This window comes from Moschus berezovskii, chromosome 24, assembly GCF_049115385.1.
Source record: "Moschus berezovskii isolate FMDL1 chromosome 24, NW_MosBer_1.0, whole genome shotgun sequence".
Lineage (NCBI taxonomy): Eukaryota > Metazoa > Chordata > Mammalia > Artiodactyla > Moschidae > Moschus > Moschus berezovskii.
The window spans coordinates 9,695,481-9,720,646 of NC_142483.1; the positions used below are offsets into that span (position 1 = coordinate 9,695,481).

The 25,166-nt window shown below is 60.5% G+C and overlaps 3 protein-coding genes across 10 annotated transcripts; all 3 read right to left on the minus strand.

Moving 5' to 3' along the window:
- Nucleotides 1-122: 122 nt before the first annotated feature.
- LOC129547827 (laminin subunit beta-2) lies at nt 123-12,358 on the minus strand. Its single transcript, XM_055413799.2, has 33 exons — nt 12,226-12,358; nt 12,046-12,134; nt 11,752-11,924; nt 11,531-11,666; nt 11,375-11,448; nt 10,789-10,977; nt 10,628-10,691; nt 10,189-10,391; nt 9,979-10,099; nt 9,117-9,305; nt 8,731-8,910; nt 8,499-8,611; nt 8,169-8,248; nt 7,948-8,080; nt 7,632-7,790; nt 7,425-7,552; nt 5,304-5,436; nt 4,933-5,125; nt 4,712-4,855; nt 4,261-4,492; nt 4,014-4,177; nt 3,704-3,928; nt 3,394-3,611; nt 3,196-3,292; nt 2,731-3,103; nt 2,465-2,649; nt 2,150-2,391; nt 1,724-2,072; nt 1,201-1,408; nt 960-1,101; nt 701-877; nt 450-609; nt 123-370 (listed from the first exon to the last, which is right to left on the minus strand). The coding sequence occupies exons 2-33, from the start codon at nt 12,131-12,133 to the stop codon at nt 234-236; spliced, it is 5,409 nt and encodes a 1,802-aa protein (XP_055269774.2). The 5' UTR covers nt 12,134; nt 12,226-12,358; the 3' UTR covers nt 123-233.
- Nucleotides 12,359-12,389: 31 nt separating this feature from the next.
- On the minus strand, nt 12,390-17,277 carry LOC148773987 (uncharacterized). Its single transcript, XM_088831760.1, has 9 exons — nt 17,135-17,277; nt 16,793-16,956; nt 16,369-16,625; nt 16,073-16,237; nt 15,825-15,963; nt 14,645-14,772; nt 14,290-14,463; nt 13,932-14,088; nt 12,390-13,680 (listed from the first exon to the last, which is right to left on the minus strand). Exons 1-9 carry the CDS (start codon nt 17,275-17,277, stop codon nt 13,547-13,549), a joined length of 1,461 nt encoding a protein of 486 aa, XP_088687886.1. The 3' UTR covers nt 12,390-13,546.
- LOC129547527 (uncharacterized) lies at nt 17,278-24,380 on the minus strand. 8 transcript variants are annotated; one of them, XR_016036182.1, is made up of 8 exons: nt 22,183-24,380; nt 21,974-22,095; nt 21,382-21,502; nt 20,658-20,698; nt 19,948-20,537; nt 18,939-19,179; nt 17,974-18,070; nt 17,467-17,499 (listed from the first exon to the last, which is right to left on the minus strand). XR_016036182.1 is itself a non-coding variant. In XM_088831761.1 (6 exons), exons 2-6 carry the CDS (start codon nt 19,852-19,854, stop codon nt 17,299-17,301), a joined length of 828 nt encoding a protein of 275 aa, XP_088687887.1. In that variant the 5' UTR covers nt 19,855-22,095; nt 22,183-24,380; the 3' UTR covers nt 17,278-17,298. The 8 variants fall into 8 exon arrangements, 2 of the variants coding, with proteins under 2 accessions (XP_088687887.1, XP_088687888.1); XR_016036183.1 differs by having other exon boundaries at nt 19,948-20,184; nt 20,506-20,698; XR_016036184.1 differs by having other exon boundaries at nt 19,948-20,208; nt 20,506-20,698.
- Between the last annotated feature and the right edge of the window lie 786 nt (nt 24,381-25,166).

Below are 25,166 nucleotides of genomic sequence, written 5' to 3' on the forward strand. Positions count from 1 at the left end.
CGGGCCGAGCGGAGGGGGCGGGGCTCCGGTGCCTGGGCCTCGCTGGGGCCCGGCGGGAGGCCGCCTCTACAGACTCCTCCCAGAGACCCCGCCCTCCCCAAATCAGAGTCCAGACCACACCCGGGGATTCGCACTGGTTTATTGGGGGGCCTTGCCAGGCTGAGGGCTGTTCATGCACAGGCGATCATGCGTGCGGGGTGAGGCGAGGGACCGGGGGGCGCCTCAGGCAGGGGTCACTGGCAGGTGTTGTAGATCTGGACCTGCAAGTTGATGGCCTGAAGCACACTGCGCATCCTGGCCTCCAGCCCGTCCAGCTGAGCCGCTTTGCCCTCCAGCGCCCGCTCGTTCTCCTCATAAGTGCCTTCCAGCTCTGGCAGAGATTGGTCTCAGATGAAGGGTCCTTCTCCCAGAGCCCCGCCTTTCTGGGGCCCAGCCACCCCCATCCTCACCTTGCAGCCGCTGCAGCTTGTCTTGAGCGGCCTGCAACAAGCCCCGAGCCTCGTCCCGCAGTTGCTCTGCCCGCGCCTGCGCAGCCAGCACACCCTGCGCCTTGCGCTCAGCCAGGGCCCTCACTGTCTGGTACTGGTCCCCCAGGGGGCCCTGCAGCAGCTGTGGATGTAGAGGCCGGGGGCTGGGTGGTGGCCCAGTGGAGGCCCAGCCTCTATCCCCAGCCCTTCTAGCTGGCTCTGCCTCAACCCACCTGTTCAGCTTCCCGGGCACGATCCTGGGCACTGCCAGCCGTTTCTTCGGCACTGGAGGCTGCCAGGCTATTCCCGGCTCGCTTCAGTTTCAGAGCCTCCAGGAGACCATCCAGTTGCTGAGCCCGCTCACCTGCGGAGCTCAGTGCCTGCTCAGCACCTGCCATCCTCTCCTGCACCTGCCGTGGGTGGGCCCAGGATTAAAGGGGTTTATGTGGTGTGCTCCTAACCTGGCCCCACTGGTTTCCAGGGAGGCCACACCTGGTGTAGGGTCTGCTCTGTGTCCTGTGTGTCAACCACTGCCCCCTGGATGGCACCCTGAGCAGCACCCTGTGCCCTCTGGGCCTCCTCCAGTGCCGCCTGGACTGTCTCTGCCTTCTGTTTCTCACCCTCAGCCCGGCTCCTGGGGAAGAGAGGGAGTCAGAGCCTGCCAGTATCAGGATCAGGTGTCAAGGAGGGGGCAGCGGGGGGTGGGGGGGGTGTCCAAGGTTGGGGATCAGACCGTGCCCGCCGCGCGTCGTTCAGGAGCTGCTCAGCCCGGCGCACGTCTCCCACAGTGCGCGCCAGGATCGTGTCCACATCTGCCAAGCTCCGGACCCGCTCTGCGATCTCACTCGCCAGCTGCTGGATCTGCTCCGGCGACGCTGGGATGGAGAGTTCTAGCACCCGGGTGGCCACCACCTCAATGCTATCAGGGTCAGCCCCCTCCTCTGTGGGGACACAGGCAAGGGCTTAAAGTCAGAGCATGGGCACAGGGACAGGATCTGGGGGTACGGACTCAGAGACCACACATAGGGTATGGATTTGCTAGCAGGCAGAAGGCTGTAACCACAGGACAGGACTCTACATGGGACACAGATTTGGGGCCGTGGGCTTTGGGATGACATAAAGGCAGGGCTTGGGGTCCACGCATCCTGAGTCCCTGCCCACTGGTAGTCACAAACACAGGTACCGTGTGGGCTCTGACTCTAGTATGAACACAGACACAGGGGAAACCACGTGGCCTGGGCCACAGGGAGGCTCACGGCTGAGGAAGTCCTTCACATTCTGGATAAGTTGCCGCAGTTCCTGGTTGGCCTGCTCCACCTGGCCCCTGGACGCATTAGCCTTGTCCAGGGCTGCCTGGGCCCGCTGCTGGGCCTCGCCTGCCTGTCGACGGGTTTCAGCTACCTGGTTGAGGATGCCACCGCCTTCTGCCAACGCCCGCTGCAGCTCTGCCTGTGTGTGGCGGGCCCGACCCAGTGCCAGGTCCGCCATGGCTACTGCCCCACTGCAGCCAAGGCCCCCACAGCGGGGCTGCCCCTCCTCGTCCCGGCAGCCGGCACCCCCGCAGGGGCTCGTAGCACAGGGCGCGTCTCCTGGGGACCCACACACCTGCGAGGCACAGAACAAGTCAGGGCTGGGGGAAGGAACAGCCACACCCACATGTCCCACCCCACACTGAGCCTTACTAGTTCGTTGATGCTTGTCAGACTCAGGGCGTGGGTACGGGCAGAGAGCTCGCCCAGGGCCCGCTGGTTGGCCACGTGCCTGCGGTTGAAATCCTCCCTCCGGGCACTCATCAGGGCCTCTGTCCGGTGCCGGGTGTCTGCTGAGTTGCTCACAGGGCTGGGCTCTGTCAGGGCCGACATGTTGGCACGGTGTTCTGCCTCTGCAGACAGGCTGTGGGCCTGGCGGATGCTGTCGTAGGCACCTGAGTTGGGCAGAGGCAGGCAGTCAGCTGAAGATCCACCCTGATCCACGTGCCTCGGGGCTCACCAACTCACCCAGGAAGTTTGAATGCTTGAGCAGGTCCAGATGCTGGTCAAGCTGCCGCAGCGTGAGATTAAGCGCAAGCCCGTCTCGCTCTAGACTGCTCAGTGCGTGGTTGGCGTTGAAATTGTCATCCTGCACGTCTGTAAGCTCAGCCTCCAGCTGGGTCAGGTGCTCTGTGGCCTCCCCGATTTCGCGCCTGTGTGAAGTGATAGACATCAGCCCTGGCACATTGGGGCCCCTGCCCCATCCCACCACTTGTCCTCGGGCTCATCCGCACCGCAGCTCCTCTGTGGCCTCCACGAGCTGTGCGGTGGAGGCGGCAGAGGCGTTTCGGGCACCCACGATGCCCTGAACAGTGCCCAGCTTCTCCTGCAGGTGCCGGAAGTTGCTCTCAAAGGCACCCAGCACGCCCGTCTGCTGCAGCTCTTGTGTCCACTGCTCCAGGCGCCGTGTGCGGGCTGCCAGATCCTGCACCACGCGGTCCCAGTCCCCGAAGCACGCGTGGCAGGGATGGCAGGCGGGAAAGACTCCTGAGAAGCCACGGGCGCACTGGTCGCAGCGCACACCAGACACGCCAGGGCGGCAGCTGCAGTGACCCGTGGAACGATGACACTGAGGTGTATTTATCCCACGAGGGTCACAGTCACAGGCTGTGGGCAGAGGACAGACCACAGGGTTATGGTGCCAGTGGAGCATCCTGGGAAGCACCCCCCATCTGCTCTGGCCCCTCTAGCCCCCTCACCTCGGCACTGCAACCCAGGGTCTCCCCAGTGGAGCTCCTGGCACTCAGAACAGGTCCGCCCGCCGAAACCAGCACGGCAGTGGCACTGTCCTGTGAACTAGAGTGGGAACAGGCAGAGGTCAATCAGGGGCAGAGCCCTTGAGACGGGAGGCAGGCAGCTGGCCCCGCCCACCCAGGGATCCACAGGAAGTGCCCTACCTCATTGCAGGTGGGGCCTCGGGCTCGGGTTGGGTGGCAGGCACAGGGCTGGCAGCCATGGCCACTGGTGAGGTTCCAGAAGTTAGGGGCACAGCGGTCACAGCTCAGGCCCTGGACGTTGGGGAGGCATGGGCACTGCCCACTGCTTGGGTCACAGTTGCATTGGTCAGTGGACGGGCACTGCCGGGGATCTGTGCCCAGCAGGTTGCAGGTACAGCCTGTGCCAGCCGGAGATGGGGACACCAGTCAAGGGGCGCGCACCAGTCAAGGGGAGCCCCGCCCAGCAGTCCCCTCCCATCCCCACACTCACGGTGACAGCTCTGTCGGGCAGCCTGCCCATGGAAGCCAGACTTGCAGTGGGCACAGCGCGGCCCCTCCGTGTGGTGTAAGCAGCGCAGGCATTGCCCCGAGCGGGGGTCACAGGCATCCGGGTCCGTGGGGTCAATGTTCCCACTGCACTCACATGGTTGGCACGCGCCGCCTGGCCTTGATGGGTCCCCAAAGTGCCCAGGGGCACAAGCTTCGCATCGCAGCCCTGCCCACAGTCGGGGTGGGGGGAAGGCGTGAGTGCTCAGCCCAGCTGCTCCACCCTGGACCCGCGCCTGCACCTCCCCACTCACCTGTGTAGCCTGCCCGGCAGTGGCACATGACCTGCTGCGAGTACCCATCTCTGTGGCAGGAAGTAGCGAAGTGCCGCCGGCTCCCGGGGCCTTCGGGGCATGGGCAGGGCCGGCACTGGCTCCCGTATGGCAGCCGGGGGTCCCCATGGAAGCCAGCAATGCACCTGCAGGGAGGAGAGGGAAACACTGCATCCTCCCTGAGCAGCATGCCTGCCCACCCGCTCGTCCACGGCTGCTCCAGGCTCACCTTTCACAGTGTTCACCCCCAGTGTGGTCCCGGCAGCCCAGGCAAGCTCCAGTGTGGGGGTCGCACTCGTCTGCATGCCCGTGGCAGACACAGGGCCGGCAGCTCGGGAACCCCCACTGGCCCCGTTGGCAGCGGTCGCAGCGAAGCCCAAATGCACCAGCTCGGCAGGGGCACTGCCCACTGGTGGCGTCACACAGGCCGCTGAGCGCCCCCTCGGGGCTGCACTGGCAGGCTGGGGGCAAGGCGGAGACTGAGCCAGGGAGGGGCTTTGAGAGGAAGCTGGGTGAGGTCAGAGTGGAAGATCAGGGGATGCAAGAGAAGGTCAAGTGATCAGGGCTGAGGATTTGGGGTCCGAAGCCAGAATGAGAAGGAAGAAGTAGCGCCAGAAAGAGGAGGAAGGACAGCAGTGGCGCAGGGCTCGGACAATCAGAGGGATGAGGCCGGTGAATACCTTGACAACCCGTGGGGCCAAAGCCGTAGTAGCCAGGGGCACAGAGGTCACAGCGGCGCCCCACCACTGCAGGTTTGCACCGGCACTGACCGCCATGGGGGTTGCACTCGGAGCTCAGGGAGCCCTGGGGGTCGCACTGACAGGCTGTGGGGAGAGGGAACAGGGCGGGTCAGGCTGAGCCCCCATACCTCCGCCCCACCAGCCACACCACGCACACTCACGCAGGGCCCCGTTGTAGAGCAGCGTGGACAGGCTGATGAGAAGCGGGGCACAGGCCTCAGAAGGGAGGGGCTTGCTGGGCATCAGACCCTCCTCGTGGCAGCGGTAGCGTTCAAAGGTGGCCCGGCGCTCCAGAGAGGCCGCGTCACCCCCACTAAACATCTCCAGCACCAGGACACGGGGCAGCAGCACCAGCTTGAGAGATGAGGATGGAAGAGTGAGGTTCAGAGCATGGACCACGTGGAATCACTAAGCTTGGTGCCGCCCCAGACCTGCCTCTTCCATCCCCGGCCCTGTCTATCCAGCCACCACTACAGGACGAAGCCCACAGGCCCCGCCACCTTGGTAGGTGTGGGAAGAGGGAGATGTTCACCGAGTCAATGAGTAGGCTGGGTCCGGAATAGGGGGCCTCAGGCTGGGCACTTCCTCCTGTTCGCACCAGCTTGAGATGTAGCTTGTAGGAGATGCCAGGCTCCAGGCAGACAGGTCTGGGAAACACCATGTGCCTTGGGTAGGGGAGGACAGGTATGGGGGTCACCCAGGGGTCCCATATGCATCATCTTGGGCCTCCCCATGCCACAGCCAGCAAGCAAACCACTGGCCAAGAAACAGACTGCACTGGGCCACAGACAGCTGACAGCCAGGCAGAGAATCTGTACAGAAGAGCCCCATAAACATGCCTTCACTGGGATCATCGCCTGTGCTGAAAATACTCCATGTGGCCTTGCAACCCCCCAGCATTTCCCTGGCACAAATATTCAGTTCAGTTCAGTCGCTTGGTTGTGCCTGACTCTTTGCAACCCCAAGGACTGCAGCACGCCAGGCTTCCCTGTCCATCACCAACTCCCAGAGCTTGCTCAAACTCATATCCATCGAGTCGGTGATGCCATCCAACCATCTTGTCCTCTGTCGTCTCCTTCTCTTCCCACCTTCAATCTTTCCCAGCATCAGGTTGTTTTCCAGTGAGTCGGTTCTTCGAATCAGGTTGCCAAAGTATTGGAGTTTCAGCTTCAGCATCAGTCCTTAATACTTTCCAGTTTTCCCTGCATGTCCTTTTTGCGCTTCCTCCAGCCTCCACCTCCAACCTTCAACCATGGCTCCTCTCCACCAAGACTGCATCACCTCCCCCTGCCCCAGGTCATTCCGAGCAGCTTCCAAACCCACCCTAGGGTTCTTTGGTCTTCCCTGAAAAAATCTTTACTCAAGATTCAAGTCTCCCTCAGCTGCTGCTCTGTCTTTGTTCTCTGCCCAATACAGCCCTAAAATGTAACCGTAGTCACTGCGTCCACTCTCTAAGCCTCCCACTCCCGGGGAGTTTGTGCCCCAACACACCATGCAGTTGGCCTGTCTCAAGGTCACCGGTGACCTCCGTGTAGCCAAATCCAGCGGCTACTTCTCTATTCTTATCTGCTGAGGCGTCCAGCAGCATGTGGTGAGAACAGTATGCCTTCCTTCCTCAGACACTCTTCTCAGTTTCTGGGACATTGTCCAGACTCCTGACTTCCCACCATCCCCCAGCCACTCCCTCTCTACTGGGTTCTAACACTATAGAGTACCCCAAGGCTTGATTCCTTTTTCTGGTCATTTAATTGAGAACCACCTCTTTACAGACAAGTCTTACATCTCCAACGGAGCCTTCTAGTAATTCCAGACACACAAATCCAACCACCCCTGGCCTTGTCCTCTCATGTCTCAGCATCTCAGAAGTGCTCCCTGCTAGGTCTCCATCTCAGAAAAGAGCCTGTGCCATCCAGACGCCCAAGCCCCCAAACCTGGAGTCACCTTTCCATATTTTCTCCCTTTCCTACATGTCTAAGCCATCAGCTCTGCCACCAGAACGCTATGGAAACTTCCTCTCCTTGCCACCTCAACTGCTACACCTGTGTCCAGCCTGCTGTCACTCGGCTAACTCAGTAACTTCCAGCAGACGAGCTCCCAGCTTCCTCCTGGGTCCTTTAGGTCTATCCTCCACTGGGAAACTAGAGGAGTCTTTGTTAAATGTAAAGTTGGCAAAATGTCTATAGTGGGTACAGCCAGGCTCATTATGCTATTCTCTCTGCTTCTATGTAGTTCTATTTTTACATGATAAAAAGTTTAAAAGAACGTGATTTTTAAAAAAAGATCCATGAAACAAATACGAACCCCCAATATAATAAAAACCTCAATCAGGCCAGTTACATCCCTGCTCAGAGCACTCTGACACCTTCCCAAGCCCCTACAGGCACCCCCCATCCTGACACTGAATGGACTCCCCTTAATTCCTGCCTTGGCCTCTGGAACTTGGACCCCTGAAAGAGCAGGCCTGGTTCTCTCTGCTTCCTTCCTCTGACCTGCACCATGCCCAGCAGCATCGGCAAACAGCACCCAGGAGGAGCAGGCACTTGAAGGAAGAGATGAATAAGCAGTGGGTCTTCCACGTGCCCTGCAGGGAGCTGAGGGCTGACCCACAGCCCGCCCCCCGAACAGTCGTAGCTGCTCCTACTAGGGTCCTCACCTGGTGCCTGGCCGCAGGGGCCCTGGGATGTGGTCATCTTGGGGCAGCACATGCCCACATGGGCTGCGGGCAGACACAGGCCCTGGACGCTGCACAGTCAGTTCCATCTCCGCCCACTGCTCTGGCACCTGGGGGGGGCACGGGATGATGGAGGAGTGCTCCCACGTGCAGAGGGTGAGCTCTGGGTTAGGTGTCGCAGGATCTGACCTGGGGCTCCAAACGCAGCAGCACGTCATAGTCCATGGCTCTCGGTACAGAGGCCACCACAAACTCCAGCACCTGGCCTTCCCGCAGCCTAACAAAGCCCAGGCCGGTCCAAGATGGAGTGCCCCCAGGGGTCGCCAGACGCTCCACCACATCAAGCACCTGGGAGGCAATGCAGCTGGAGGTGGGGGGCTTTTCTGCCATAGCCTGTCCCCAGGCCCTAGCTCTCCAGTGGAGGCCCTGCTCAAGGCAGGCACCCTCCCTCCACCAGGCGCCACCCAGAACCCAGCCTCTCCATCCATAGTGCCATCCCCCCTACCTGCCCCCGGGTTTCCTCAGCCTCCCAAGTCAAGTGGTCAAGGAAGGGCCGGAAGTAACCAGGCTGCACCTGCTCGCAGCGCCGCCCCACCATGTGCTGGCGGCAGCGGCACTGACCCGTGGCCTCGTTGCACCTGGGGAACATGTGGTTACGCCAGAGGGATCGCCATCCTGCCCAGGATCCTCTCCCCACCCAGCCAGAGCCCCTTACACAGCACTCACTGGGGATCCAAGGCACCACCGATGTCACAGTCACAGGGACGGCAGCCGAGCAGGTCGTGGCTCAGCCCCCAGTGGCCAGGCTGTGGGACAAGAGGTTGCTGAGGGCCTGAAACAGACTCCCCTCTCTGCCCAGCAGAGAGTCCAATGATGACTCTCAGCCTCTACACTCCTGAGGGAAAGCATGGCCCCCAGACCACTGGCTCCCACCCTTGGCCTCTCACCCAGGTTCAGGCCCTAAGCCCTCGGCACCCACCCAGGAGGGCATGGACACCACCCCCAGCCCTGTGCTCTGAGGACAAGCGCAGAACTCCGGCCACCCTCCAATCGCACCAGGCAACGGTTGCAGCCCTGGCCGGTCACCAGACGCTTGCAGAAACAGGCTCCACTGTTGTGGTCACAAGGGGTGCCCCCTGGCACTGTGCCCCGTGGGTCACACTGACATCCTGCAGGGAAGGAGACGTCAGCACTGTGGGGAGCTGGGGCAGTGCTTGTGTCCAGCTGGGTCAAGGGTAAGAGGTCCAGGGTCAAGGTCAGGACTGGAGTCAGGACAGGAAGCACTTACGTTGGCAGCCCAGGGGGTTGCTGGCACTGAGCCCAAAGAAGCCATCGCGGCACTGCTGGCAGCGAGAGCCCACCACGTGTTCTTTGCAGCGACACTGGCCCGAGACCAACCCCAGTGCAGGGTCATCGTGGGGATCACAGCGGCCCCCGTCTTGGGAACCCACGGGGTCACAGTCACAGGCTGGGGGCACAAAGAAGTGCAGGGTTACCCTAGGCCAATGAGCCCAGCGCCAGTCAAGTCTCAAGTCCCACCCTAGATTCCCAGTCTGGCTCCACCACTCCCCCACCCGCCACCCCACATCTCTGTAACTTGGCCATAGTCTGGCACATCCTCCACTCCTAACCCAGGGACAGCTTTCCTACTCCCAGGTTCAGTTCCCGCCTTACAGCGGCATACAGCAGGGTCGCGCAGGTCCTTGGTCGGGTCCCGGTAGAAGAAGGGCCGGCAGAGCTCACATTGGCGCCCGGCTGTGTTGTGCTGACACCCGTCACACACGCCTCCGCTCACATTGCCGGATGCCAGGTATATAGCCATGTCGAAGTGACAGCTGTGGGCGTGCCCGTGGCACTCGCACTCTTGGGAGAGGGGAGGGAAGAGAGGGCAAAGGTCACTGGAGGGACCGTACCCTGAGAGGAAGGGACTTAGGGGCCCTCAGTGCCACCTTAGGTCCCTGCCACCAGCCAGAATTTGTGGGTGGGGGTTCGGCTTTCTACTGGGCCCCTCATCAGAGCAGACTGTTGAGAAGGGTTGAAGGAGTCCCCTGGGGCATCAAGACCAGGATGAAAAGTGAAAGTGTAAGTTGCTCAGTCGTTTCTGACTCTTTGCAACCCCATGGACCATACCCACCAGACTCCCCTGCCCATGGAATTCTCCAGGTAAGAAAAGAGCAGTGGGTTGCCATTTCCTTCTCTAAGGGATCTTCCTGACCCAGGGTCAAACCCAGGTCTCCTGCATCACAGGCAGTTTCTTTAACCATCTGAGCCACCAAGGAAGCCCCCTTCACAAATCTTTTTTTTTTTTGGCCACGCCTCATGGCTTGTAGGATCTTAGTTCCCTGACCAGGGATTGAACCCAGGCACCAGTGGTGAAAGCGCTAAGTCCTAACCACTGGGCCACCAGGGAATTCCTTCCAGATACCCTTCAGATGCAATGTAGGTGTTAGGGAGTTAACCAACCAGCTCTAGGTTGTACCCGGGGCACAGCCAGGCCATGGAGTTTTGGGCCAGTGGGGGCTGGGGTCTCACTCACTCTTGCAGGCATGACTGTGGCGATCCTCAGCTGGGTGCCAGGGCAAGTCGTGATAGAAATCCTGACACTGCTCACAGTTAAGGCCCCGAGTGTTGTGTTTGCAGACACAGGCCCCATGAACCTAGGAGGGTGGGCCGGCAAGTGGTCATCACTGCCCAGCCGGGCCCGCCCCTGCCCACAGCCCAGCTCCAGCCAGCCAAAGGCCCTCACCATGCCCTCAGCGTGGGCTGGTGCCCCCGGGGCGGGTGCACACTGTGAGGCGTGTCCGTAGCAGAAGCAGTTGCCACGTACGACCAGCTCGTACAGGGCATAATAGTACTTCTCGCGGATCTCCCGCCGGGGGTCAAGGAGGTTGTCCCCAAGCGTGTGCAGCCGTGTCAGGTTTACCCGTAAGTTGGTGATCTTCAGCAGGTCTAAGCAGAGGGAAGAAGACTGGGAACCCACAGGCCCAGCTGACTCTTGCTGGCCCACACCCAACCGGGGGTCTGAAGCTGCCAAGGTCACCTTGGGAGACCTCCTGTCTCTAGCTTATTGAGCTAGACTGGACTTGGCACCTGCCCTAGGAAACACCCAAAATAGCTCCTGAGGCCCCAAATAGTCAGCAGCCGGACGCTGGGGCTGTGCCAGGCTCAGAGAAGGGAGCACTCACTCTGGATCCGTGGGCTGTAGGGGTCTGGAATGGGGATGGCAGGGTCCAGCACCCGATAGATGACCTGGGAGGGCATGGAGGCATTGCAGACACTGGACCTGTCTCCAAGGGCACGCCCACCGTGCCCCCTCTCTGCCCCAAACCCAGAGGCCAGCCCTCACCTCGCCTTCAGTAGATGGTTCAATCTCTGAGTAGCGGGACTCACAGACAACATCGTCCCAGTGCCGCGGTGGGGCTAGCGGGACTCCAGGGAAGTCTGCTGCGCAGTCATAGGAGAAATAGCGGTACACATGCCAGGTGCGTCCGAAGTCAGCTGAGCGCTCCACCAGCATGGCAGCGGGGCGAAATGTCTGCATGGGGAGCACAGCTCATCAGTGGGCACCGGGACCCACGTCCAGCCCAGGCCGGTCAAGAACCCTGTCCAGCTGGGGCCTGTCCTCAAGAAGCTCATGGATAGGTAGGGGTGCCCAGAGGAAGCCAAGAAAGAATCAGGAAGGAAAGCCACCCCAAGTGGGGAAGTCAGGGGACCCAGAGAGACAGCGCCTGACCCAGCCTGGGATTGGGGCAGCGCGTACACAGGCCTGGAGGTGGGAGGCAACAGGAGCTGTGGGAGGTGAAAGGGCCTCCCATCTAGCCAGGGCACAGCGTATGAGTACAGAGAGGCTGGACTGGAGATTTGGGACTCTGTTCATGGGCAGTGGGGAGCCAAGCAGGGTGCTTCAAGCAGGCTCCCAGACATGCGGGCACCTTGAAGGTCATAATGAGGTGCGTGAAATGGAACTCAGCCTCCAAGTCCAACTGGATGGTGACCACGGGGACACCTGGAGCAGGAGTCAGAGGTCAGGGCCTTCAGGTTACTTGGTGGGCACCCCTGCTCCCCCCACACCCCACCTGCAGCCTCACCATTCTCTGACTGCCACCAGGCTGCCCGGCGCTGTGGTGCAAAGCTGGTAACTACATTCTGGATGCGATGGCTATTTGGGTTGTCTCTGGCAGAGAAGGGGCGCCGGGAGTCACACAGAAAGCATTTCTTCTCATCCTGGGTTGGATCCGGGTCAGGGTCAATGTCTCAGCCGCTGCTAGTCCCTCCTGACTCGGCCCCCCTGCCTCCACCCCAGTCCCACCTGCAGATGACTGACGATGCAGTAGGGCTGGGGGCCACGCAACCCACAGGTGGACGAGGCAGTCAGTCTGTCAGCGCGGCCCACCAGCAGGTCACCTGTAGCAGGGTAGCAGCTTCCCCGAGAACAGCTTGGCACATCCGGGGCTGGGGCCTGGGCCAGGGCGGTGACCAGCACTGGAAACAGGGGGTCAGCTGGTTCTGCTACACTACCCCACTCCCCGCAGCCCCTGATCCAGCTACCCCAGGACCCACCATCACACCCCATCCCTGCCAGGCCTTCACCAGGCCCTCTCACCGCTCAGCAGCAGGCCCAGCTGAAGCTGCCAGGGCCCAGGCTGTCCTGGCAGGTCCCTCCCTTGTCCCCCTGCTGCGACCCACTCCATCCTGAAGAGGAGAGGAAGAGGATGAGGGGGGATGAGAGGTCTGGGGCCCTTGCCCTCCTATCCCCTCCTTTGGGGTCCCGTGTTGACTCTGCCTGTGTGGGTCCTTGGCTGATTCTCCACTCGGTCCTCTGTCGGTCCAGCGGTCCCTCCACTAGCTCGGAGTCCAGCGACTTTGAGCAAAGTTGGGAAGTATGGCAGGAAGTAAAGCATGGAGTGGATCTTGGGCGGGAGCGCAGCATCGTACAGAAAACCCCTACCTCTCTGGGAACAACTCTCACTCCAGAAACTAGGCACAGACCGGCTCACCTGTAAACCTTTATTGTGCCCCGAGGCCCAGGTCTGCACAAAGCCAGGGGAACACTGGGGTTTGGGGCCCTAGGCCACTATAGTTCAGGGACACACCAAGCAGGGGTTGTGGCATAAGCCAAGGACAGGAGTGGGATCTTGGGAGACCTCAAGGGGCCCATGGAGACAAGCCTTTGTCCCATGTCGTCGGTGCTATGGGAGTCTCCATCAATTAGGCTTTTCAGTCCTAGGGCTCCAGCATCAGTGGGGGGTGGAAAGGCACACTCAGGGTGCCAAGCTCCCCTCTTCAGGGACTGTGAGAAGCTTTAAGACAGCCTGACCGGAAGGACAGGACAACATGAGGGTTTGGGAGAGGTGGAGAAAAGCCATCCCCTGCCCAGGGTCTCTGCCTTCCCCAGTCACTAACAAGTAGGCATGAGAAGAACTCAGTTTCCTAGTATGAAAAAGGGAGCTGGGCACCGACCACAGACCAGAGCGGTAGCAAGTGAATCCAGATCTTCTGGCTATTCATCCACTCCGGATGTTTCAGCCCACCGGGAGCGCCCAGATCCGGGCTTGGAATGCGCGCTGCCAGAGCGCGTGCCCCACCCAGGCCCCTGGGACCTCGGCAGGGACCAGACTCTGGGGTCTGTAGGGCCCTGTCGGGGCAACTTTGAGCTTGTTACATCCGCACCCACTGTCTGGAGTCAGGTGGAGAGTACCCTGGAGCGGCAGTCCCAGGGAAAAAAGCTGGGGCTCTTTAGGGGAAACATCAAGGTTCACCAGTTGTCTGGAGTGGGGTCACCAGACACCAGGGGGGTCATGTGGTCAATCTAAGGGGCTCAGGGATACTAGAAGGTGCTCAGAATTATGGATCACTCAGAGATAAGGCTCTATCAGGATCTCGGGGTGGGGGCACTAGCTGGCCTCAGGGAGTTGAACGTGACCCCTCCTATTTGTCAAGGTCAGAGGACTGCTAACAACACAGTGTCACGTGGATCACTCAGGATCAGCAGGCACTCTGGCGTCTCTGGGCTCTCAAGGTCAGGAGATTCCTGGGTCACTGTGGGGTCCCTTGGAGTCACCCACATAGTCCGAGTCCCTCTCACTGGCATCCACAGACCGAAGTCAGCAGGTGGCATGTGCCCTGGCCCACAGCCTCATGTGGCCCAGTAACTCTGCTGCCCGCTGCTCGAGGGCCCACAGGGTGGCCACTTTCTTGCCCAGTGACTCCTCGTTCTGAGCCAGGCGGCGTTCCAACCCTGGGGATAAAGGTCCTCTGAGCCAGGCTCTGACCTCTGGCCCTAATCTCTGACCCTGACTTTGACCCCAGCCCAAATAAGCTCTAACCCTAATCAACATTTGACCCCTCTGTTCTGGACTTCGACCCCAGCCTGATCCCCATATGAATATGGACCCAACCTGGATCCAGCCCTGACCCTCCCACACCATCCCTCTAACTCTGACCCTGACGAACCCCCCCCCACCCACCAACCATGGCAGCGCCACATACCCTCCAGTCGTCTCCAGCTGTTCTGTACCAGCATTAGCAGCTCTTGGGCCTCAGCTCGTGCCCGCTGTGCCCGCTCTCCTGCATCCTGCACCGTGGCCCCAAGGCTCGCCATGCCCTCCTGCAACTCCATCACACCCAACTGGGCCACCTGCAGCTCCTAGGGTGGGGCTGGCTCTGAAAGCCCACCCACCTGGACCCTATCGTCCCAAACACACTGCCCCCTGAAGTTCCCGGGGGGAAGGGGGGCTTTAGAACTGAGACCCTGCCTCAGCCCAGTGTAGCCAGTCCCACCTAAACTCCGATTCATGCTACTTCACAGGGGTCCCTGAGACCCTGAAATCTGCTTTTCCCACCTCACCTGGCCCAGGCTCCCGGCCACACCCAAGGCATGCGTGGCTTGCTCTTCTGCCTCCTGGGCCTGCTGCTGAGTCAGGGCCAAATGGGTCCTGAGAGCCGCAGATCCACTGGACAGATGTCCCAGGACTGGGGTCACCTCCCCTGCCTGTGCAACATGGGCCAGGTAGCTGGCTACCTGAGGCAGAAATCAAGGGATCACAAAGAGGTCACAGCAGGGCAGGGTGTTCACACTGTCAGGGTATTTAGCACCATGTTATCAGAATAGGTCAAGGATCTCAGGGGAAGATAGAGATAGTAGCCTCTGAACAAGAGGCATGAGGGCGCTGAAGGGTATTGGGGGGTGGGACGCAGATCACCTCCTGTGCACTGGCCTCCAGACCCCAAAGTCTCTGTTTCACCATCTGCAGCCCTTGCATGAGTTCCTGCCTCAGCCAGCACTCCTTCCAAATCCAGCGCTTGGTGAAGAGCTCTGGCTGTATCCGCCCTGAAGGATGCAGGCAATCAGTTTGGCATTCCCTTCCTCCCCACCCTCTGACCTCTACCACCAGCCTCCTGGCCCTTCACCTGGTCTGCTGTGCCCAATGGAGGACACCTTCAGCTTTGGGCAGTCCCTGACCCACGGCCTCTGGTGCAAGGAGGGCACCCTGAATCTGATCCAGCAGGAAGGCAAGGCCTGCTGCCCCGTCTTGGGGGACAGGCACCACCAGCCCACGCCATGCCACCAGCTCTATGCTCACAGCATCCGCAGCTTCAGCTGTGGGGATGGAGGTAGGGATCCTGGACGTGAACTCTGATCCCTGACTCAACGAGCCTGGACCCTAACCTCTCACTGACCCTGCCTCTGATAGGACTACACTGTGTGCTAGAGGCTGTGTGCATGCTCAGTCATGGCCAATTCTTTGTGACCCCATGGACTGGAGCCCACCAGGCTCCTCTGTCCATGGGATTATCCAGGCAAGAATACTGGAATGGGTTGCCATTTCCTCCTCCAGGGGATCTTCCCCACCCAGGGACTGAACCCATGTCTCTTGCACTGGCAGGTGAATTCTTTACCACTGAGCCATCTGGAAAGTTCATGCTAGAGGCTTCCAAGAGTCAACTGTTACATTTTCAGGAATTATATTAAGCACTGGTTAAATAATGTGTGTTTGTGTGTGTTCAGTCACTCAGTCGTGTCCAACTCTTTGCGATCCCTATGGACTGTAGCCCACCAGGCTCCTCTGTCCATGGGATTCCCCAGGCAAGAATACTGGAGTGGGTTGCCATTTTCTCCTCCAGGTGTTAAATAACAGGTAGGGTGATATTAGTCATGATGGGAATTACTCATACCACGGAAATTGACAAACGTTACAAATCAAGTCCTCCTGACCCCTAGGACTAACCTGTTCAACATTCGCTAGCACGCTAATGTTCCCACTGGACCCCTGGTCATCCCTGACAAGTTTTCCTCATCCTAGGAGTATCCTAGCAGGGTCCTGGAGACCCACCTGCCCATGCCCTCAGCAGTGAACAGACATATAACAAGCAGACATGTACCCAAGAGGAAATGCTGGATGGTCTGCACAATTGCTTGCACATGAGCCATGATGGCCACGCCCCAGGGCCCCCTTGCACAACGCCACATCTCCCAGGCCTGGATTCCCATGGAGCTTGCAGTGGCCTGGGTCTGCTGTAGCTGGGAGGGGTGGGCCATATATGGAACGTGTCTCTTGCGAGCCCATGGCCAAGCCATTGTACCCTGTGACTCCCCCAGGCCCCCCTCCACAGACCCCACAATGCTGTACCAGATGCTGGCACTGCTCCAAGGTGATGACTGCCACGTCCAGGCTATGGGAGGAGTTACGGGAGGCAATGAGAGCCCACTGGGAGGTAGGCAGGGTCCCAGGGCAAGAGGGAACACCAGAGGGCACAGGAACACGGGCCAGCCCAGGTCCCCGACCCCTGCATCCCTGCCAACAAGATTGGAGTCCCAGTGAGGAATTTGTGTCCTGGATCATGGACGGCCCTACATTCAGTTTAGCCCCAGGAAAGAGTCCTCTCTTTGGCAAAACATCCCCCAGTGACCGATATTTCCACCCACCACTCCAGCTTTGTCTAGCAGTCGCAGAAGCCGAGGGCTCAGCCTCTGGACCCTGTCGACCAGCCCCTTCAATTTCAGCCGCAACACAGCTGGCCCTCTGGGCCAGCCCGTTGCCCATAGCAGCTGCTCTGTCCACCGCCAGGCCTTCTGAGCCTGTCCCAGGAGGCTGTCTGGTCCTCCAAGTGTGGCCACGTCCTGGACTGTACGCAGGGCCTCTTGAGAAAGCAGGGCAGCTGAGGAGACCTGGGCTTTGGCATCTGTAGGGGACGGGAATGACAGAGGGGTGGCTTGGGGCTCCACTGGCTTAGGTGGGGTCCATCAGCCTCCTGGGCCCCCCAGATACATAAGCAAAGGCACCTATTCCCTTCCTCCTGGCCCAGCCTTGCCCCCACCCTCACCTGCGGCCCATCCACCTTGGCCTCACCTTGGGCTCCTGTGGCCTTCCTGGGCCAGGCCAGGCCCTTGACACAGTCTAATTCCCGGGATAATTCTTCCAGACGTTCACACTGTCCCCTAACCCATGACTCTCTCTCTGCCACAACCTGTGCTGTGACCCACAGTGTCTGGGCCAATGTGGTTCTTTCTGTCCTGTGGGAAGATGGAATATCAGCCTGGCCAGAGATGCCCTTTTCCCCCTGACTCCTCACTCCAGGGGACTCACCTCACTCCTGAACCCAGTACTCAGATAGCCAGCGAGAGACCATCTGAGTCCCTGACCCTGGGAGGCCAGATGAAGACCTCCCCCTAATGACCCCAGACCCCTTGCCTGAGTCCAGTGATCCACTCTGTAAGTTGTTGCAGGGGCCCTCCGGTGGGGGAAGGCGATTCCAGGAGTGTCTGGGCCTGCTGGAGTTTACCCTCCAGGGGCCACAGCTGTCCTCCCTGGCGCCCGGCACCCCAGCAGGGCATCCACCTCATGGGCCACAGTGTTCAGATGCAGCTGGAGGGGAGCCAGGCCTTGGTCCCAGGAGGCAAAGCAGGGAGGGCAGGATGTACAGTGTGGGAAGCTGCCTGTGGAGCTACGGGCACACGCCTGGCACCTCGGCCCTGAGATGCCCTCTCGGCAGCGGCAGCTGCCTGTGTGCAGGTCACAGCTGGGCGAGATGGAGCCCTGGGGGTCACAGGCACAGGCTGTGGGGAGAGACAGGGTCAGGGCAGGGAGCAGGTGGCGCTCACCCCAGCCCTGCCTCCACCAAGCCTGGAAGAGGAAAATCGCCCTGTGTGAGCATGGTGGTCTCACCTAAGCCACTGCTCGGACGGCCTGCGGTACTGGCATCTACCCCGGCCAGAGGGGCCATCCTGAATGGCCGCCTTTGGGCAGGAAGACAGACTGGGGCTCCAGGGGCTCTGCAGCCCAGGCTGGGGTCAGCTCAGGTCAAGACTGGCAGACAGATCCCCTGACACGGCCTTGCCTACACTCTCTCCCTGTAGCTGTTTCCACGACTATTAATTTAAGTTTTGGAGGAAACCACCATGAACATGTTGTGCACTCCCTCAGGTTAAGCCCAAGGTTCCCCTGCCCCTGCGACCCTACCCCAAGGGCCCTGTCAGGACTGCCTCACCCCTGGTTTTGGTGGAGCGTGTGAACCAGTGCGCCCTACTTACCTCTGCACTCCCGCTCCGGGTCACCCCAGTACCCATCCGGACACCAGGAGCACGTGCGGCCCCCAAATCCTGCCCGGCAGGGGCACTGACCCGTGACCTGAGGGAAAAGAGTGTGGCCGGTCAGTGAAACAGAAGGGAGGGAGAAGGGCAAAAGGGCTCAGAGCAGCACACTGGTGCCCCCCGCAGCCCTGTTCCCACCCCGGCAGTACCCACACTTGCGCTTGACTGAAGGCTTCTCCCCGCCTTCTGCCTCTGGCCTGAGCCCCAGGCCGGCCCCCACTTTCCCACCGGCCCCAGACGGGCCCTCTGGGTTCTCAACGCCTGACAGGTCCCTGTGTGTCCTGAGTCGAGCGCCCCACTGTCTCCACGCCCTCTGACTCCCTGACTTCCACCCTGTCCTCACCAGGGACCTGAGAACACACTTCAGACCTCGTCTCCTTCCGTCACCAAATGAATGGGGTTGGACCCGTGTGGTCTCAGGTCTGCTCACAGCTCATGTCGCACGAGAGCACAGACACACAGCCCTGCACACCTCTGCTGGCAGTCGCATTAACACTCGCACTGGCCCTAAATCACACCGTGTCACAGGCACGGACATGCACTCACACCCAGCCACAGCTACGTGATACACGCAACACGGGCTGACTCACTGGGTGACAGCCCGCCTGCAAAGTGTGTCGGGCGTGGCAGCTGCAGGGCTCACAGCCCCGGGGCCCCCCGAGGTTCCAGAAGAGGGGGGCACAGCGGTTACAGTCCCGCCCCAGTGTGTGGGGGTGGCAGGGGCACTGCCAGCTGATGGGGTCACAGAAGCAGGCTTCAGCCTCAGGTGGGCACCTCACAGGGCTGGTGCCTCGGGGGTCACAGCTACAGCCTGGGGACAGGAAGGGCTTGACAGGGGCTGAGGAACCCGAATCCGCCCCTCCCCCACCTCTGGATTCCCTCACCCACCCCACCCACACACTCACACCAGCAGCCCCCTGGGTGCAGGGCACTGCCGTGGAAGCCAGGCCGGCAGTGGGCACAGCCAGCACCATGGCTGTGGTGCAGACAGCACTGGCAACAACCATTGTGGGGGTTGCAGGCAGCTGGGTCACGGGGATCAATATTGTTGTTGCACTGGCAGGGCCGGCACGGACTCCTTCTGGGGTCATCTCCAGGCCAGGGGCGCCCGAAGTAGCCGGGGGGAGCAGCGGTCACAGCAGGGGCCTGGAGTGGATCCAAGTGAGAGGGGGTTATTTTAGCCGCCTTCCTATACCTTTGGGGCCTCTGGGTCCCACTTAACCAGCCAAAGAGTCTGCCGTCCAGCCAGGAGGGCAGAGGATAGGATAGCCACTTTGTGGCCCATCTTCTTGGCTTACAAGTTCCACACCTCTAATTCATTAAGAATGGGAACTCCCAGGACTTTCCAGGTGGTCCAATGGTAAAGGATTCTCACCTTCCAATGCAGGGGACGTGGGTTCGATCCCTGGTCAGGGAACTAAGATTCTATATGCCCCAAGACTTTAAGCCCACGCGCCACAGCGAGAAAAGCCTACTCACTGCACCTACTGAGCCTGTGCACCATGATAAAGATCCAGCACAGCCAGAAAAAAAGAATGGGACTCCTTGAAGAGAGGAGCGCAGCCCGCAGCTCAAACACCCAGGCGGCACTGGCAGAGATTTGCTTTGTGGACCTAACAGGACTGCGAACAAGTGAGCAGGGCCGTGGGTTGGTCACTGCCAACCATGCCTCACCTGCATAGCCGGGGGCACAGAGGCACAGGACACGTCCACTGGTGCTATCCACACGGCAGGCAGTCCCATGATAGAGGCCCGAGCCAGGGTGCCCAGGACAGGGGCAGGGCTGGCACCGCTGGCCTGAGCCCAGGGTGGGGTCTCCATAGTAGCCGTCCAAGCACCTGGGGGCAGTGGCACATGGAGCAGGGCCTAGCCCCTCATCCTGACCCCTCTCCAACCCTTCCAGTGCAGCCTCACCTCTCACAGCGCCGGCCCGGCCCGTGGTGGCTCCACGGCAGTCCTGGCAGACGCCTGTGAGTGGGTGGCACGACTCAGCGTGTCCATTGCAGGTACAGGGCTGGCAGCGTGGGAAGCCCCACCGTCCAGAGAGGCAGTGGTCACAGCGGCGACCGGCGCGGCCTGCCCAACATGTGCACTGCCCGCTCGTGGGGTTACAGATAGCACTGGCAGCTCTCTAGGGGTGGCAGTGGCACTCTGGGAAGTGACAGGGCGATCAAGCTACATAGAGAAACAACATGCTGGTCCCAGACCCCACACCCACGGGCCCTGAAGGCTCACCATGGCACCCGGTGGGCCCAAGGCCAAATGTCCCAGACAGGCAGCGGTCATAGGTACGACCCGTGATGTTAGGGCAGCAGGGGTGCTACCCCCTCAGTAGGGCACACTCGGTGCTCAGTGAGCCCTGCAGGTGGCACTCACATGCTGGCAGGAAGTATGGCAAGATCAGATGAAACCTGCGGGGCCCACTGCAACCCCCGACCTCCAGTCTCCCTCCAGCCGTGGCCACACGCTCACCGAGGCCACCTCCATGGAGCAGGGCTGAGATGCTGCAGGCGAGCCAGGCGCAGGCCTCAGGCATGCTTCGGGGTGGGCTCACCCTCGCTGCCTCCAGGCAGCCCGCCTCATGGAGCTCCTGCAAGCGCCCTGGGGCCCCAGGGTCCACGGACCTCAGTCCAGGCAACTCTCCAACCCGTGGCAGGAGCACGACCTAGTAGGAGGATGGAGGGTGGACAGCAGGGGGCAGTAAGCCCCGCCCCGCTCACTCACACCTGCGCTGCAATTTGTTTGTACACACGCTGGCCTTCACAGCCCCTTCCTGCTGCCTTCCTGTTTCTCTTTTGAGCCTATTTCTCCTAACTCTCCGGTGGCCCCAGGTATTCCCTGGTATGAGACAGCAAAGAATCCGCCCACAATGCAGGAGGTCGGGGTTCAATCCCTAGGTCAAGAAGATCCCTTGGAGTAGGGCACGGCTACCCACTCCAGTATTCTTGCCTGGAGAATTCCATGGGGTCGCAGAGGTGAATATGACTGAGAGACTCACACACACACATCAGTGGCCCCAAACCAATCTAGGCAATGCCACCCTCACTCCGAATCACCGCAGCAGCCACCCTTTAACAGTGTCTTCCCTGCTCCAATCCCTTCCAGGGCTCCCACTTCCCAGGACAAGCCCCTCCTCTGGCCCACAAGGTCCAGTGCGGCCTGGTGCCTGTCTGGCTCACCTTCCACCCTCGGCACATGGGTCCTCCTCCTTCCTCTCTCCACCTTCCTCAGTCCTCCTGGTACAACTCTAGGCCTCCATGACCCCCGTCCCTGGGCCCACTGCACCCACACCGTCCTGCTATATTTTGTGTCTCCCCCAGATGTGGCGGGGAGCCCCTAGGATCTCACTGAATCCAGGAGGATCGTGCCCCCCTCGGGTCTCCGCCCCTCCTTGGTCCGCCACAGCCGCAGGGTCACGGAGTAGCATGTTCCGGGTTCAAAGCAGAAAGGTCTGGAAAGAACCACGGCTCTGCAGGGACCGGGGAGAGGAGCAAGGGTGGACTGAGGAGGTCATGATCGTGCAGTCCAGGACTGCTCCATTTCCACTGTGCAGACATGGGTCTGGTGTTTCATCATACGAGCAGTGAAGAAAGACCAAGGTGCTAAACCCTGCCCTGTTTTGAATGTTCTATGACATGTTAGCTTCCCTGGTGGCTCAGTGGTAAAGAACCCGCCTGCCAATGCAGGCGACACGGGTTTGATCCCTGGGTTGGGATGATCTCCTGGAGGAGGGCATGGCAACCCACTCCAGTATTCTTGCCTGGAGAATTCCATGGACAGAGGAACCTGGCAGGCTATAGTCTATGGGGTCGCAAAAGAGTCAGACACGATTTATCAACTAAACATGTAACATGTTGGGCGTTTCCCACTTTGGGTATTGCTTCAAATGTGCTGACTGCATAATAGGGTCTTGGTTTGGGGGTCACAGGGTTCAGCCTACCTGTACATATGGCTCAAGGTCGCCTGGAACAGCTGCTCTGAGGGCAGTGGATGGGCACAGCGGGTACTGTGGGGCTGCGACTGGGCATGGACCTGGACTAACGCCTGCCACACTTCAGGTGCCTATGATCAGGAGCCAGCCGTCAAGGAGCTGCCCCAACCCACCCCCTGGCACCACCCACCCATCTGCCTGGCAACCATGCCACCGACCTGGGTCTCATAGCGGAGGACGATGTCATAGTCCAGGGCGCGAGGCACTGTGGGTGCCAGCAGAGAGAGGCCAGCTCCGTCCACCACACGTGCAAAGTCTGAGCCCCTCCCCAGTGCAGAGCCAGCTCCCCAATGCAGGGGCTGGGGCTTCCCTGGGGTCTGGATGTGAGACACAGACTCCCAGGCCCAGACCATTCCAGGATGGAGGACGCTCAGGATTTAGGTTCCCACTCTGCTAAGATCCCCGCGACCCACAGCCCCAGGGCTTGAGCCTCTCCCTACTAAGACCTAGTGACCTGTGACCCAATCCTGCCCCTCGGAGTCCTTACCCTGGGCAGCTAGTGGCTGTACCGGCCTTGCCTGGCATGTTGGAGGGCACAGCGAGGGTCACGCTGTCTCCAAAGTCGGGGCCCGAGCCAAACATAGGAGGTCCCTGGGGCTGGTGTACAGTATGGGGGAGCAGGCCAGGGGGCTCCCTGGGGACGAGTCAAGTGTCAGTGTCCTTCCACACTGTCCTGGCTGGGGAATTCTTTTTTTTGGCCACAGCTTGCAACTTGTGGAATCTTGCTTCCCCAAGCAGGAATTGAACCCACGACCCTCAGCAGTGAGAGCTCAAAGTTCTAACCACTGGACCACCAGGGAAAACCTGTCATGGGAATATGGACTCTGTTCAAGTCACCAACCTTCCAACCATGCTGATTCCACCCCTACCTGGACCTGCCTCACCTTCCTAACCCTGTCCGGACTCTTCTTCCAACTAGCTCTCTCTGGACATGCTCTCCCTGCCCTGAGCCTCAAGGTGCAAGCCTTGATTTGCCCCTGCCCCTGCTGGACACTAGGCAGCCGGGGGTCAGCAGGCTGGAGGCTCTGGCCATGCTCTGCTTCGGCAGTGGCCTGGTCGAGGGTGGCGCAGAAGTGCCCAGACTGGAGTTCCTGGCAGCGGCGGCCATGAAGGCGGGGTTGGCAGAGGCAGAGGCCCTGCCCTGCGGAACACCTGGGCCAGAGCGGGGATGGCAACGGGACACAGTCGACTCCCAGCTCTCCCCGCTGGACCCAGACCCCCAGGGCCTGCCCTGTACCTGTTGCTGTAGGCACCCCCAAAGTCACAGTCACAGGGCCGACAGCCTAGAGAGTCACCGCTCAGACCCCAGAACTCAGGCTGTAAGAGAGGAAGGTGGCTGGAGGAAGGAGAGGACCATCAGGAGCCTGGGGCTGAAAGTACATGGGGACCAATCGTAGGAAGAAGTGGGCGGGGGGAGCTCAGGGCTTGAATGTTCTTCTGTGTCCATCTGGGCAGACTAGAGGGGCCCCTGGTGGACTCCTTCACGGTTCCCCAGAGGGGAGGTGAGAGGTAAGAAGATGAGGACACAATCAGGAGTCAAATAAAAGTTAAGGGACTTGTAATGTTCAAGGAGAGGCAAGAAGGGATGCCCCGAAAGCCCCTTCAACCACTCTTAACCGTGAAACACCTTTAAACTCAGCGCACCATATTTCCACCACTCCTTTTAACTGCTTTTCCTTCGGTTACCAAAGCTCCCCCGTGTTGGCTCAGCTAGCCAAGGCAGCGCTGACTCTGGTGACCAGGTCAGGAAGTGGCACCGACCTACCTTCAAGGCTCAGTCTGCCGTCACACTTATTACAGCCTGGTACTTGTCAGCTTCTAGAAGCTCAGCACCCCAATTCAAGGTCAGATCAGAAGCTGGAGGGGGTGGGGGGGGTCAAGCCTCACCAGACAGCGGCTGCAATCCTGTCCAGAGACAGAGCGTTTGCAGTGACAGGCACCGCTGGATGGATCACAGGCATGAGTGCCGGGGACCCGGCCCCGGGCGTCACACCTGCAGGCTAGGGCACACAGCTGTCAGGGTGCTACGAGGCTGCTGCGGGGGCCAGGGTGCTATTAGGGTAGTAAGTGGGGATGGAGCAAGGAGGATCTGCGGATGGGGGGTCACACTGACAGTCACTCACGCTGGCAGCCTTCTGACTGGCTGAGGCTCAGGCCATAGTGACCTGGCCGGCAGGAGTCACAGCGCTGGCCCCAGACGTGAACTTTGCAGCAACACTGCCCAGAGAGGAGGCCCAGGGTGGCGTCTGTGTAGGCATCACACAAACCCCCTTCCAGGGCACCCACAGGGTCGCAGTCACCTAGGCTAGATCAGGGGTCAGAAGTGGGGACAGAGTCAAGTCAGAGGTCATGTGAAGTTTAAGGATCAGGGTCACAACTGGGATTGGAGGGCTCACGTTTGCAGGAGTGAAGGGAGTGGGGGTCCTCCCGGGGGTCCCGGTGCAAGAAGGGCTGGCAGAGCTCACAGTGGCGCCCGGCTGTGTTGTGTTGACATGAATCGCACACACCTCCACTCACGTTGCCAGATGCGAGATACAGGGCCATGTCAAAGTGACAACTGCGGGCGTGCCCATGGCACTCACATTCTGGAGCCGGGCAAAGAAGGTGGGTATGGAGTGGGTTGACCCATGGCAGGTATGGCCAGAGACAGCAGGGCATGGCACCTACCCTGGCAGGCGTGGGGGTGCCCAGGCTCTGCTGCCTGCCACAGGCGGTCCTGGTACAGGCCCTGGCAGCGTTCACAGTGGGTACCAGCAGTGTGGTGGCGGCAGACACAATGGCCATGCACCTGACAGGGAGGAGGGCAAGACGAGTTGGCCCTGGTCCCCTGGCTTACCCTCCCACCAGCCACTGATGCCCCTCCGGGAGTACTCACCATGCCTTCCATGCTGGGTGGGGAGCCAGGTGCAGGCCTGCACTCAGAGGCATGGCCATGGCACAGGCAGCTGCCTCCAATCACTAGCTCATAGACAGCATAATAGTAGAAGGGGTGGCCCTTGAGGCCCCCCAGGGGCCTGTCACCCAGTGTGTGCAGTTTGGAGAAGTTCACACGGAGGTTAGTCACACGCAGGAGTTCTGGAGACACAGGGAGAGCCCTCAGGTGCACAGAGGTTGTGATCCCTCTATGCCCAAGATGGAGGAG